General features: G+C 37.9%; 2 protein-coding genes across 4 annotated transcripts in view; one reads left to right on the forward strand and one right to left on the reverse strand.

Moving 5' to 3' along the window:
* The window catches only part of Fbxl2 (F-box and leucine rich repeat protein 2), an 85,160-nt gene extending 76,264 nt beyond the window's left edge, over positions 1 to 8,896 (forward strand). The window contains exons 14-15 of the mRNA XM_076843213.1: positions 5,147 to 5,359; positions 6,413 to 8,896. Coding sequence (XP_076699328.1) covers positions 5,147 to 5,359; positions 6,413 to 6,520 — 321 coding nt within the window. The 3' untranslated portion in view covers positions 6,521 to 8,896. The remainder of the gene's footprint in view (positions 1 to 5,146; positions 5,360 to 6,412) is intronic.
* The window catches only part of Ubp1 (upstream binding protein 1), a 50,752-nt gene continuing 44,818 nt past the window's right edge, over positions 8,528 to 14,461 (reverse strand). For all 3 annotated transcript variants that reach the window (XM_076843187.1, XM_076843195.1, XM_076843180.1), the window contains 3 exons: positions 13,195 to 13,337; positions 12,416 to 12,467; positions 8,528 to 10,484 (listed from right to left, as the gene is read on the reverse strand). In XM_076843187.1, coding sequence (XP_076699302.1) covers positions 10,447 to 10,484; positions 12,416 to 12,467; positions 13,195 to 13,337 — 233 coding nt within the window. In that variant the 3' untranslated portion in view covers positions 8,528 to 10,446. The remainder of the gene's footprint in view (positions 10,485 to 12,415; positions 12,468 to 13,194; positions 13,338 to 14,461) is intronic.

The raw sequence follows: 14,461 nt of genomic DNA on the forward strand, positions 1-14,461 counted from the left end.
TGGAAACTAAACAAAACATTTTCTAAATAATCCTAGGTCAAAGAGGGGTCTCAAGGAAAAATTTTTAAAAATAAGTTTAACTGAATGAACATGAAAATATAACACATTAAAATTTGTGGGGCTGGGGATATAGCTCAGTTGGTAGAGTGCTTGCCTCGCATGCAGAAGGCCCTGAGTTCAATCCCCAGCACCACACACACAAATTAAATTTTTTTTTTAAATTGTGGTATAACTAAAACAGTACTAAGAGGGAGATTTATGGCACTAAATGCTTACATTTAAAAAGAGGATATTGGAGCAAATTACATTCCATGCTTATATAATTTTATCAAAATGAACCTCAATATTATGTATAACTCTAAAGAATAAAGGAAAAAATTAAAAATTGAATTAAAAATAAAATCAGTAATTTTAAATTTCCCCATCAAGAAAGAAAAAAAAATCACCACCAAAACATGAAAGATATAATAAAAATGATAGTAGGATTCAGTGAGGTTGAAAAAAGAAAAACTACAGAGTGAAACCCATGAAACAGAAAACTCTTTGGAAAGGAAAACAGCCTCTAGCAAGACTGATAAAGAGAAGACACAATGGCTAACATCAAAATGAAATTTGGGGGCTGGGACTGTAGCTCAGTGGTAGAGCGCTTGCCTAGCATGTATGAGGCACTGGGTTCTGATCCTCAGTGCTACATAAAAAAATTAATAAAGGCATTGTGTCCATCTACATATTATTGTATCTATATACACACACACACACACACAAACACAATCTCCAGACATCCAAAGGCAGACATCCAATGAAAATTAAGGGAATGCAGGTAAAGTAACCAGTATCTGAGATGCTTGGGACCAAAAGTGTATTGGATTTCACATTTCTTCCAATTTTGGAATGTCTATGTATATGTAAGTAAATAAATATTTGGGGGGTGGGTCTCAAATCTAAATAGAAAATTCATTTTGTTTAATATATACCTGGTAAAATTTTTAGTGTACCTGCATTTTTTGCTGTGACCTGTCTCACGTGAGGTCAGATATGGAATTTTCCACTTATTGCCTCATGCTGATGCTCAAGATGTTTCAGATTTTGGAGCATTCCCTATTTCAGGTTAGGGTTGCTCAAACTGTACTAGGAACAACTGTATAAATTTGACAATGTAGGTGAAATGGACATTCAAAACAAAGTCAATATAAAATAGAAGGCTGGTATATATATATAAATAACCTTAATAGCCCTGTAACTGCTGAAGAAATAAAATTTGATTTAAAAACCCTCAAAAAGTAAATGTTCAGGGCTGCAGTTGTGGCTCAGCAGTATAGAGTGCTTGCCTAGCATGTGTGGGGCCCTGAGTTGGATCCTCAGCACCACATAAAAATAAATAAATAAAGGTATTGTGTCCAACTACAACTAAAAAATAAATATTAAAAAAAAAGGAAACCGATGTGATTCTGCAATCTTTGTAATGTTTTGAATAACCAATAAAAAAAAAAAAGGAAATGTTCATCCCAGATTGTTTAAGTGGAGAATTCTTCCAAACATAAGGAATTAAAACCAATTCCATACAATCTCTTCTACAAAACAAATGGGAAAACATTTCATAACTCACAAGGTCAGTAATACCCTGATTCTAAAACCAAACAAAAACAGCACCAAAAACCAAAACTACAGACTGGTATTCTTCATAAATATAGAAGCAAATGATCTTAATAAAATATTAGCAAATAGAACTCACAAAATATTAGTAAATAGAACTCATCAATAGATTAAAAATAATTATACACATGACCAACAGAGTTGAACTGTTTTAAGGATACAAGTCTAGTTTAATATTTGAAAACTAATCCATGTAATCCACAATGTTAACAGGCTAAAGAACAAAAATTACATGCTCATATCAACTAATGCAGAAAAAGAATCACAAAATTCAAAAGAAAAAAAAATTTTTTAAATGCCAAGAATATAAGAGAAAAATCTCACTCCCATTTAAAAACTCGAGTTACTATGTTCCTTCCACAGGGATAACCTCTGTGGTCAACTTATGTTCTAAAGAATCTCTGTGCAATAATAGATAATTAAGTTTGTCCCTCTCCCTGCTTCTTTTACACATCCACACGATATCCATGGGAGCAGAAGATACCTGTAGATGGCATGTAAGAGTGGTTTTACCTCCTGCTGTGCATCTTCTGTCCCTGTCACCCTGAGCCACCTGACTGAGGAACCTAACATAGGCTGCTCACTTCCAGAGTGCAGCATTCCTGATTAGCCTGTGGATAGATGAAACTGATTTTTTTTTTTTTTTTGAGTCTTTCTTCCATCAGTCTAACATAGCGCCCCTTAATAAAAACAGCCTAACCCTTCTGTCATCTGCCAGGGATGATACAGCAAGGCAGGGATAAAATTTAAGACCACCCTGAGCTGGCTGTAACTGGCAAGTCTCAACTTTTTTGAGCTACAAAGTCTTTATCTGTAAAATGGGAATAACACTTTGCACAGTTAGCCTGAAGAATAAATTGAGATAATACGTACACAGTGGTGGCCCAAAAGTAGATAGTTTTGACTACTGGTTGCTTAGTTTGTGTAAAATAAGCAGTGTATTTGCTCTGTGAACAATGTTGGCAGCATATTTTCCTTTGGACTCAGAACAGGTTAAGGGCTTCTTTGATTTTTTTCTTAAACAAGTTTTTTAAATTTATATGAATATTTGCATATGCCAGTACATTAGTCTTTCAATTAATGTAGGAGTGCCTCCATGGTCCTAGACGCTAATGTTAACTTCTTAGTTCTTCAATTTCTCTGTATTAAAGCGATGAAGAGATTAGTATCCATACATTACCTCAGTTGTCTTCTTTCTCCAAACTGTAAAAAATATATATACACACTACATTTTCTAGTTGCAATTTATTATAAGTAGGTCAATCAAAAAATAAGGATTTTGACTATCTTAAGTGGGCTCCTGAAAAACTTTAGCGAAGTCTTCTGGCTTTATCCATAAGTCAGTTCTAAAAGACAAAAAACAATGATTGCATAGATATTCATTACAAAGATATTGGTTTGTATAGAATTGTGTAGTGTGATTGGATTCTTGAGAAAGGAAACATACCCCACAGGGTTAAGACAGAGCACACAAAGGAATCAAGGTTCAAGGTTCGCAGTCTGACAAGCTTCCCTTCCCTCTAGGTTAGACTGACCTGCCTGTTTCTTATATTCAGCGTCAATGTCTTGGTTCTCTTTCCATTTTGCAGAACTTCCCATCCTGCCACCACAACTCATTCAGGTCCAAACTACAAGGCATTTCCTTACCTCCAAGAATGTAATAGCTTCCCACTTGCTCTCTATTGTATCCACCTTTCCACACAATTTGGCAGAGTGGCTATTTTTTTTCAATTTTAACTTTTTATTGAAGTAAAATATACAGAAAAGTACACTTATCATTGATGTGTAGATTAATGCAATTCCATAAACCGGACACACCCAGACTAAAGATCAGCATTACCATGATCCAAGAAAGCCACATTCTGCTCCCTTCCAGTTACTAATCTCCCAAAGGTGGTGACTTCCAACAGCATGTATTAGTTTTTCCTGTTTTTGTATTTTACTAATGAAATTACATAGTGGATTCATGTGTACTCTTGTCTGGTTTCATTACTCAATATTACATTTGTGAAGTTCACTCATTGTATCTTGTGTGTGTGTGTGTGTTTGTACTGGGTATTGAATGCAGGGGTGCTTGACTACTGAGCCATATCCCCAACCCTTTTTTTGAGACAGGGTCTGGCTAAGTTGTTTAGGGCCTCACTAAGTTGTTGAGATGGCTTTGAACTTGATTCTCCTCTCAGTCTTCCAAGTCAAGATGCCACGGTGCCCTGCTATTCATCCTCATTGCTTTCTAGAATGAGCCTATTGTGATTTACTTATCCTTTCTATTGTTGAATATTTGAGTGGTTTCTAGTTTGGGGCTATTATAACCAGTATTGCTATATTATCAGATTTTGTTTAACATACATTTCAGTTAAGAATATACAAATTGCCATTGCAACACAGGAACTCCAGTTCCTCCACATCCTTGCTAACACTTATTTTTTTAATATTTTTTTTTAGCCCTTCTAGTAGGCATGTAGTGATACTGGACATCTTTTTGAGCATTTCAGATAGCAACTCACTGGTCTCTTAGATCAAATCCCACAGTCATATACTCCCAGCACTTACCTCAGCTTCAGTTTAATATTAAATGTGGATTTCATTTCAACTGTTCAATCTGGGCTTCAACAATGCATACACACAGCCTGGCACAGTTGGAACTCATGTATTTGAAGGAACAAATGAACAATAGGAAACAATGCAGTATTTTTTGTTTGCTTCTGAAGAATTTTTATGTTGAATTAAATATTAAATTTGATAAGCATGGGGACACTGTCAGGTCCCTGAAACTCAGTAAGGAGACCTTTGTAGAATTGCAGAAATGATACTTTAAGCTATATAAATGAATCTGAGTAACCTTCTGCAACCTTGAGCTGTGGCCCAAGGGGCTAGTAAAGCCAGATCACATTGTTGAAGCTCCATTTGTTCACAACCTTCAAAGATGCCCATCTGAGTCATGGTTGTTTGCACAATTTTCTAGTAAACAAGAACATTAGAATCATTTATTCCACTGCCTCCACTCAAATGAAGAATTGGATAAACTGCTCTCAAGGAAGTAAACTTTGAAATTTTACCCTGAAGCCCCGTAACGAAGGGCTCAACATTTCCTTTGACCCTGCCTCATAAAGCATTATGCTGCTGTTACACAGTATCATGGACTGGGTACTTAGAATGAATTGAAATTTATTCCCCATAGTTCTAGAATCTGGTAGAGCCTTTTTGTTGTGTCATCTTGTAGCAGGGGACAAAAGTGGGGCAGGAAATCTTTTTTGTCAATTCACTCAGTAGAGGTGGAGCCCCCATGGCCTAAATAGCTCCCCTCTGATTAGGCTCTACTCACAACAGTTTCATTGGGGATAAAGTTTCTAGCACATGCTTTTTAGGGGACATAATCAAGCCACATTAGCAGTTATTCTGGGACATTTAATGAGCAACTTTCCCTGATTTTACGTAGGGCTTGAGTCTTGAAATAAGAGAGTCTTATGAACATTTTTTCTTCCTGTTCCAGAGCCTTTCTCACTGTGAGCTCATCACAGATGATGGGATCCTGCACCTGAGCAACAGCACCTGTGGCCATGAGAGGCTGCGGGTACTAGAGTTGGACAACTGTCTTCTCATCACTGACGTGGCTCTGGAACATCTAGAGAACTGCCGTGGCCTGGAGCGCCTTGAGCTGTATGACTGCCAGCAGGTCACTCGAGCAGGCATCAAGCGGATGCGGGTAGGCTTGGGGCTGGGGAGTGGGCTCAACCTGACATTGTTTCTGAGCAACAGAATCAAACATTAAAATCAATATCCATAGCTGGGGAGGTAGCTCAGTGATAGAGTGCTTACCAAGCATGCACAAGGCTCTGGGTTCGGTTTCTAGCCCCACCCTCCACCCATCATAGTCTGTAATGAGATGTAGTGATGAGATGAATCTCAGCAATTAATAAACTGAACATCATTTTTTTAAAAATCAATATCCAGCTGGGCACAGTGGCACTCGCCTGTAATCCCAGCAGCTGAGGAGGCTGAGACAGGATTGCAAGTTCAAAACCAGCTTCAGCAATGGCGAGGCGCTAAGCAACTCAGTGAGACCCTGTCTCTAAATAAAATACAAAGTAGGGCTGGGGATGTGACTCAGTGGTCAAGTGCCCCTGAGTTTAAGCCCCGGTTTCCCTCCCCAAATCAACATTCACTTTCTCCATTCTATCCTAAGTCAATAGTTATGCAAACTTATCTGGTTTACTCATTTGTCAGTCATCTTAGACTGCTTCAAAAATCCCATTGCTTAGATCCCACTCTGGAAGTTCAACTTGAGTGAGTCTGGGGGAGATGTTCCATGTAGTCTGATCAGCACCCTCATAGGCCAGGCATGGTGACACATAATCTGTAATCCTAGCAACTCAGGAGGCTGGGGAAGATCCCAAGCTTGAGGATAGCCCGGGCAACTTGATAAGACCCTATCTCGAAAAAGGACTGGGGGTGTAGTTCAGTGGTAAAAGTACACCTGGGTTCAATCACCAGTAATAAAAAGAGGCTCTCCTTCCAAGGAAAACAACTTAAAATCATTATCAGTAAGAGGCAGGACATAATCTTGGCATCTTCATATAATTCACATATATTGTTTTTCGCCGCAAAGCAGCCCTATCCAGGGTCCTTCACTCAAGTTTGCCCATAGGGCCAGTTACTGCCACTGAGCAAAAATAATAATTTCTCTAATAGTATTAAGGGAAAAGTAGTTATAATCCCAATACCAGGGTAAAGACTACTCCACTTTTTCTACTTCCAGGCTCAGCTCCCTCATGTCAAAGTCCATGCCTACTTTGCTCCTGTCACCCCACCAACAGCAGTGGCAGGAAGTGGACAGCGACTGTGTAGGTGCTGTGTTATTCTCTGACAGCCCGCTGCTCAGGCCCAAGGGGTGATGAGGTGTCTCTTCTTGTAGAGAAGATCAGTCTTCATGATTATTCCATCATTACCCAAATCTCTTGCTTCTCCACTGGGAAAGGCATTTACAGGTAAAAGCCTTCAGTATGGATTGGAGTAACTCTGGTGATAGTGTTTCACCTTTATTTTGCTGTGATGCAATCAAAACTTTGTGTCCATTAACATGTGGCAAGAATGGTCTTCAAGATCACACAAGAAACCTGGATCCCTTATGAGGTGGGTACCTATCTTGGTACAAAAGTCCTATCCTTGGCTTTATCAGCATTCCTCAAACAGACCATCAGTGTTAGCACAAATTGAGCAGAAAAATATAACCTGTTGATTTTCTACCTGATCCTTAAGCCAGTGGCCTACTTTAATCCACAGTAATTGCATTTTGATTAGCTGGACTTTTCACTTTGAAGATTAAATAGCAATTTTATCAAAGTGACTGTAATGCAAATTCACAATACCCAAATAGTTTTATATGTAGAAACTTATGTGGAAGGCATAATACCAGGTTTCCATGAGACACCAAAGAAATGAGGACTCTAAACTGGGTGAAGCAGGGTCTTCACCTTTGTTATCAGCCTGTCATATCCACCTCCAGGGACCAAAACAAAACAAAAGCAACTCAGTTTGTGTTGCCTGATTGGAAATTACAAGCTCTGGCATATGCTACAGCACATAATGCATTTTTATTATATGGAATAAAGCTAATTATTCCATACTTCTCACCAAATATGGGGGATCTAAAGAAACAGGAATTAAGGCTTAAGTTATCTCTAGTATACAATTAAAAACAATGAATGGATGCATGTAGAATGGATGTGATTTTTTTTTTTATTTTTAAATTTTAGAAATCAGGTTACACCAAAACTATTCAAAAATTTTAACACACTTAAAACTCAGAAAAGTGTTGGCACCTTTTGGACTCACAATATAAAAATGAATAAACCATTGCAATACTTAATTCAGAGGGTTTTATTGCTATTTTCTGGCACATAAATCTGAGTAAAACCGTTTTCCAAATTCAGACCTCCTAATATTACCTGAAATAAGATATGATGTTATAACTGAGTCCTGCTCTGCACTGTCCACATTTGTGATCTTTATTGAAGGTTAGGAACCCATTACCACCTTCACTGTGAACTCAAGTGTTAATGGCAGCTGATCCTTGCAACCACTTCTTAGAACTCATGAGAAATAAAAACAAAAATGCTTTCTATGCTTTTATAGACAATGATAAAAGCATTTTTAAGGGGACAAATTCCTCAGCTGCATTCAAAGATGGCAGATAAAAATATACCCCCCATAAATTGACTTAGCAAGATTGAGTAAGCATTAAAGTACTGAGTATTTTATTGCTTTTTGATAAACTCCAGTATTTCCTGGTTATATGAATGCCATAGCAGTTTATATATATATATATGCGCCACTGTTAGGGATGGAGGACATAACTGATGAAGCCATTTAAGTGAACAAATGAGCATGTAACAAACTTGTTACAATGATTGATTAGTTTGTATTAATTTAAAGCTGGGATATAGTTCATTGGTAGAGTGCTTTACCTGGCCATGTGTGAGGCCCTGGATTTAATCCCCAGCACTGGAGAAGATTTTTTTTTTCTAATGACCAGAGACTGCCATACATTCTCTCAAGTTAGGATACAACCTCTCACTGCTATTGGACTTGATGCTAAACGATCCATGACCTCATTTTTAAAAATAGAGGGTTACCTCAAGTGAGAAAACCAGGTTTGCTTCCTCTGTAAAGAACAGTTTGTAGAATAGCCTGTCCTTAGTTTTGAGGGGAAAAAAACCTACAAGAGCTTAGCCTCTTACAATATTTGTTCTGAATGCTCAGGACAGTGGCTCCCTTGGTTCTATGACTCTACTTGAGATGAAACTAGCAAGGTGAAAGTCAACTTGAAGTGAAACTATCAAGAACTGACATTTTTAAATGAGACACGTTTGCAAAACAATCGGAAAACATTTATTGTACTGAAATGTGTACATCCTACTATTAAAAAAACAAAGTAGCAAATTTGCTGGTGCCATAATTTATTTAACCTGTTTCACTGGGACAGACTAACGGTCAATGCCACTCAGTATTAATTTCAAGTTTGATGAGCTTGTATTTTATCCCACTTTTCTAAAACCTGATGAATTCAAAATAGCACACAGCATTAAATGACATTTATTGTTCCATAAATCATGAGACCCAAAGGAATGCTAAATAGACAAGCAAAACTCTAAAACAACTGAGAAGCTTACTTCTTTCAAGAACCAAGTGACTGGTACAGAAAACATGTGGTCACACAAAAGCAAAGGGGAGAAGGACAGAAAGGAAAACTCTCCTCCTACATGGTCTATAGGAGTAACAGATATTTCTGAACTAAGATGAAAATATTCAGACAGTGCTTCTTCGTAGCAAATAATTAACCCCTTTATGAATAAACCAAAATGTCAAAGCTTTCACCTAGTGAAGTCATTTGTCTTCTGGGAGAGACTTCAAACTTATAATTAATCATTCCTATTTCCACCTGAACAAAAGACGAGGCTCAAATGGTACATTCAAAGCCAAAAGAGCTTAGTAAACAGAGATGCTGTAATTAAAAAGTTTAAAAATTCAGTCTGATACACCATAGGCCTCAAAAAATGCTCAATGAATTCTGGGAAGGCTCTGAGTGAAGGGAGGAGCAAAAGAAGAAACCAGTGGATTCCCTTTGGTGGGTGGGTGGGGGGAGTATGCTAGCACACTTTTTATGAAAGATGCATACTTTAAGAAAAAGCCATTGTGTAGTTATTAAAAACCTCTCAATCAGAATGTTTATTCATGATTGTACTGAAGCTCAATATCTGAGAAGAGGCCAAGGGATTTTTATTTATTTTTTTGGTACATTTTAGTGTTAGATTTATGATATCTAGTGTTTCCATGAAAAACCTCATCTTATTCATAACAAAGATCCCATAACACCAACTCAGAAGCTACCAACAATAAAACTTTGTGCCTCCTACCTATGTCACCTATTTCCAATGTCTGGGGTAGGTCTTTAAAAATGCTCAGGAGTAAGGTGGTGGAGAAATAAGAAGGAAACAAGAAAGAAAACCATGAGTTTAAAAGGCAAGGAGGCTTCAAAAAAATGAAAACCAGAAACTAAAATGCTAAAATTGGAAGCAGAAGCAAAAAAGTTATTCAATAAATCTGTGACAAAGCAAAAACACAAGTCTTTGTACCTATTAGGATTTACACTGATCCTCTCACCAAGGTACTCCTGATAATGCAGTTTGCTTCAAGCCCATCTTCCTGGCTTGGATCCTCTCCAGTCTGGCATGATCATTTCACACCTATACCCTTAGACATGATTTCTTCTGAGAAGGTGCCGAGCCTCTTACCTGACCATCATCACATCAGCACAGTCCATCTCTCCGCTGAAGGAATCCTTTCTGGCTCCACAATAGCACTGTCCCCCATCTCCTCCCCAGGTCAGCATAAGGTTCAGGCAATAAAAACCAAACTGGCACAGATAGGTAAATGCCCATGGTTAAGTTTTACATTCATTTCCAAACCGCATACAGTGTAAAAAGCCCAAGGGCTGCTTCTGGGAACTGTATCTACTGGCCTCTGCCAGAGAAGCAGGTAGCCCCGCCTGCCCCATGGCCTCCAGAGCTGGATGCACGCTGTCCCGACGTGCTCACTCTCACGAGGATGCTTGGCTATGGCAGTGACAGTGAGATTTGCCTCTCATACAACTCATTAGAAAGGTCATCTGTGTTTTCAATATGAAACATTTCATATAGTAAAATCCAATCCCAAGACTTCTTGGATTCAGTCTTCACACACTTTTAGCGTGACTTTATTTGGTACTGGATATAGTTCAGTCTACATAAGACATCACTTCAAAATTATGTGGATACCATCATTATTTTCAGCTGCAGAAAAAGGATAAAAGTTAAAAAAAATTTTAACTTGGCTTAGGAAAGCAAGAACACTAAAATAAAAAAACTCTGCAACCCCCACCTCAGAGGTTACTTTCAACTAATTCTAGAGAAAAACATTCATTTGTTCTAGCTTTTTCTCTTAGGCGGCATCATGTCCACATTCCCCTTTTAGCCATTCTGCTTTCTAAAGATTGGCTGTGCCCTTCTCAGCCAAGCTCCCATACTGCTTGCCAGTTCTGCAGTGTGATGTGGAACTTATCTGTAAGCCAGAGACAGCACAAGTTGGAAGCTGAACAGGTGAAAATATTGCAAGGGCCAAGTCAACCCTACAGAAAATACACAACCTGAGGGTGCAAACATCTATCATTCCTAGAAAAAAATTTTTTTAACTCCTTGGAGGCAGACTTGAAACATTTAAAAAATATATCCAACTTTTGCCTGATGGCCTCCATAAATGATGAGAAGCATTAAAGGTATTTTAGATAAATGATTTTTTTTTTAATGTACACAAGTCTGAAAAACAGATTTTAAGGGAAATCCTAAGTTTGAAATGTCTACTGAATTCACAACTACACAATTACAGTATGAGTTTCCTTTTTGTTACGCAATGAGTTTTACAGAGTAAAAGTTGAGCAGAAAAGTACAGGTGAACCAGTCCTGGTTACAATTCAGCCCTGCAGGTCACTGAATGTAGTTCAGTCCACATAAGACATCACTTCAAAAGTGCAGGTAACTTGATGTCATATGTGACACATCAGGCACAAAGTAAAATCAGGAAAGAGTAAGTAATGCATGACATTTTCCTCTTCTAGGGAAAGTTGTGCTAAGCCTGGTTTGGGATCTTAACCCACTTGCCCTTTAAAACAATCTATGAACATAGATCTCTTCAAATTCTTTGGCCTTTAAAAACTCTCTACCTAATCTTTTAACATTGGAGTTCACCTGAGCCCTCTTTCCATACTGTCTCCTCCAATGACCTCAACTTTATAACTTCTGAAAAGCCGAAGGTTTCTAAATTTATATTTTAAACCCAGACCTCTTTATTCAGACCCAGAATGGCATCATTAAGTGACTACCTGACATACCCCAAATGGTAACTCTCAACAAGAAACTGGCAATTACAACTACTACTCCCTCAAATGTGCAGCTCAGTCTATAAATCATTACTTCTTGCCTGGATGGCCATCTCCTGCCTCCAGTTTTGTGGTCTTCTCATGCCCCCCATTTTGAAAGTAGAAGGAAAATCTAATCACATTACTACTTTGTTTAAACTTCACTGATTTTCCAATGCATTTCAACTAAAATCCAAACTACCATCACTTCAGTCCTGAATGCAAAACCCTACCCCCCACCTTGCTCTACTCACCCTCACACACTACATGACAGCTACACAACCCTCTTCCAGGCCTTGATGGAATCATTTGCCCTAGGACACTGTTCCTATGGCCAGCTCCTCATCCTTCAAGACACCTCTTCATAGAAGCCTTCCTTAACTGTTCCATGTCCTCCATTCCAGATTCCCCTTATCCATAAACACCCCACAGACTTTTCAATTCCTTCTTGGCACTTAAAATGTTGGTAAGTTTGGCCAATTTTGGTTTGTTTTCCCCACTAGAGTGGGAGTTACACGGACTCTTTGTTTTGTTCAACACTCACTAAGCATTAAATTTCTGAAACAGTGCTCAGTAAAACGTTAACTGAATGAACTAAGTTTTTCCCAGTTATCTAGAAAGACTGACACCTTTCCTCATCTGCTAGTTAACTTCCATTATAGTCCTTAAAAACATTCTGTTGATTCATTTCTCTAATTCTTAAAAATTAGTAGAGAGAGCATTTTCAAGAGTAAGCACACAAAAGGGGAACTAATCAGAGGCACACAATATTGTTCATAATTTGCGTATAAAGACACATGTACAAAGTACCTTTTACTGTAGAGAATAAAAAACAACTCTCATCTTGAAAGTTCTGAACCATCTAGAAGAGTAAAGCACACGTATAAGTACAATTAAGATATTACTGTCCCTTTTTAAATGAATAGAAATGATTTAAAATCAATTAAAGGAAAATATTATAGTCTATATATTATTCTTGCACAAGTACAGAACTCAAATTACCAAAATACTTCCTGAAGCCAGTGTGAGGTAGTGAAAATGTGTGTCTGCTACACTCGCAAGACCTTATTCTGACCATCCCTGCCATCATTGTCCCTGAGGATCTGGTCAGTCATTCTGTGATCTATGGGGAGCACTTCCTTACAGTTCTGTTAATATTGACTAAAACAAAGTACATGTTATTATTCTATGATTACTTGCTCTGAACATGGAGTTGGGAGGTGGGTTGTACTTCTAAACTCTCATGGCTTTTTTTAAGGTGGCCATAATGACCAAAATGAGAAAATAACCAATGTCCACCTCATAAAAAGGGACACAGCCTGCTTCTAACTTTCAAAGTCCTGAAATGAGTATCCGAATGCAAAGGGTTGTGGGGAGGATAAGCAGTTTTCTTTGACTTGTGTTCCTTATTATCACTAAAATTCTTGATTATAAATTCTTACAAAATTTGATCACTAACTCTTTGGAAATGATTCTCATGAGTATTTGGAAAGAGATCACCACAGAATTATTTTCTATAGTTCAAGGATATGTACAAAAGTAAATACCAGTGAAAGGGAAAAATGAATGAGGATGATTATCCAATTTACCTGATCACTAACAAGAATGTGGATGCCAGTGGGACCCTGTCTGTAAACCTGGTTAATTTGGTGGAGAGGAATATTAAACACCAACGCAAGTTTTCGCGCAACTTCTGAGGCAACCATTTCTTCCAAGTAGATTGCATGGTAAACTGAAATTTAAGAAAGAAAAAAAAAAAACCAGCATATTACCCATAATCTTTGACCTGCTTCCTACTTGATTCACAGAAAGAATACATCTTTCAAAGTATCCAAAAAAAAAAAAATAAAATTTAAAATTTATAATGGGACCAAATTAACATTTCTTTTCCCCCTTACTACCTTAAAATATCAAACTACCCATCTGAAATATAATACATTATTTATGTTTGCATGTATAACTTAACATTAACAAAATGATTTAAGGTTTAAATTTTTATATTTTTCTGCACTGAAGTCTCTTGTATTCAAAAGTTAAATATGAACAGGGAAGCTGGACATGGTGGTGCATCCTTTCCAGCCCTCAGGAGGTCAAGGTAGGAGGATCACAACTTCAAGGCCAGCCTCAGTAACTTAGTGAGGCCCTGAGCAACTTAGCAAGACCCTGTCCCCCAAAAAATAAGTAAATAAAAATAGGCTGGGGATGTGGCTTAATGATTAAACAACCCTGGGTTCAATCCCAGGTACCGAAAAATGGGGTAGGGGTTAGGATGGGCTACAAACAGGCACAGGGGTCTTTCTGGGGTAATGGGACTCAAGCTGGACTGCAACAATGGCTATAAACTGTAAACTAACTGAAGTACCATTGAACTGCATATTACAGTAAAAGAATTTTTATGGTATACAAATCATACTTGAAGAAAGTTGTTTTTAAAATGTATATATTTCTGGTAATATACAAAAAGAGCCCTAAAGGGGTCATTATTTTTGATCCAATAATCCTACTATTGGGAATTTATCCTAAGGAATGAAAGCTCTTGGTACCCCCACCCCAATATTCACACACACAAATTTAAAATAATGTAGAAGATACCACATGAAAGGCTACAGACAGACAATGAAGGTTGATACTTCTTTACAGAATACCCTAGCCAGAGTCCATCCAGCGTTCTGCATTCCGGGAACATATAAGTCACCAGCAGACATCACCTGCAGAGTGTGCATGTGCATTGTCTGACTCATGCGGGTCTTGCTTAATGACAGAGTCAAGCTAGACATGGATCAAAAATACCACTGCTGAGAACTCTGTTTCCATAAATAAGGGTGTGTTCCTTGTTGTGTGTGTGGATTTATGAGT

This window comes from Callospermophilus lateralis, chromosome 1 (genome assembly GCF_048772815.1).
Source record: "Callospermophilus lateralis isolate mCalLat2 chromosome 1, mCalLat2.hap1, whole genome shotgun sequence".
Lineage (NCBI taxonomy): Eukaryota > Metazoa > Chordata > Mammalia > Rodentia > Sciuridae > Callospermophilus > Callospermophilus lateralis.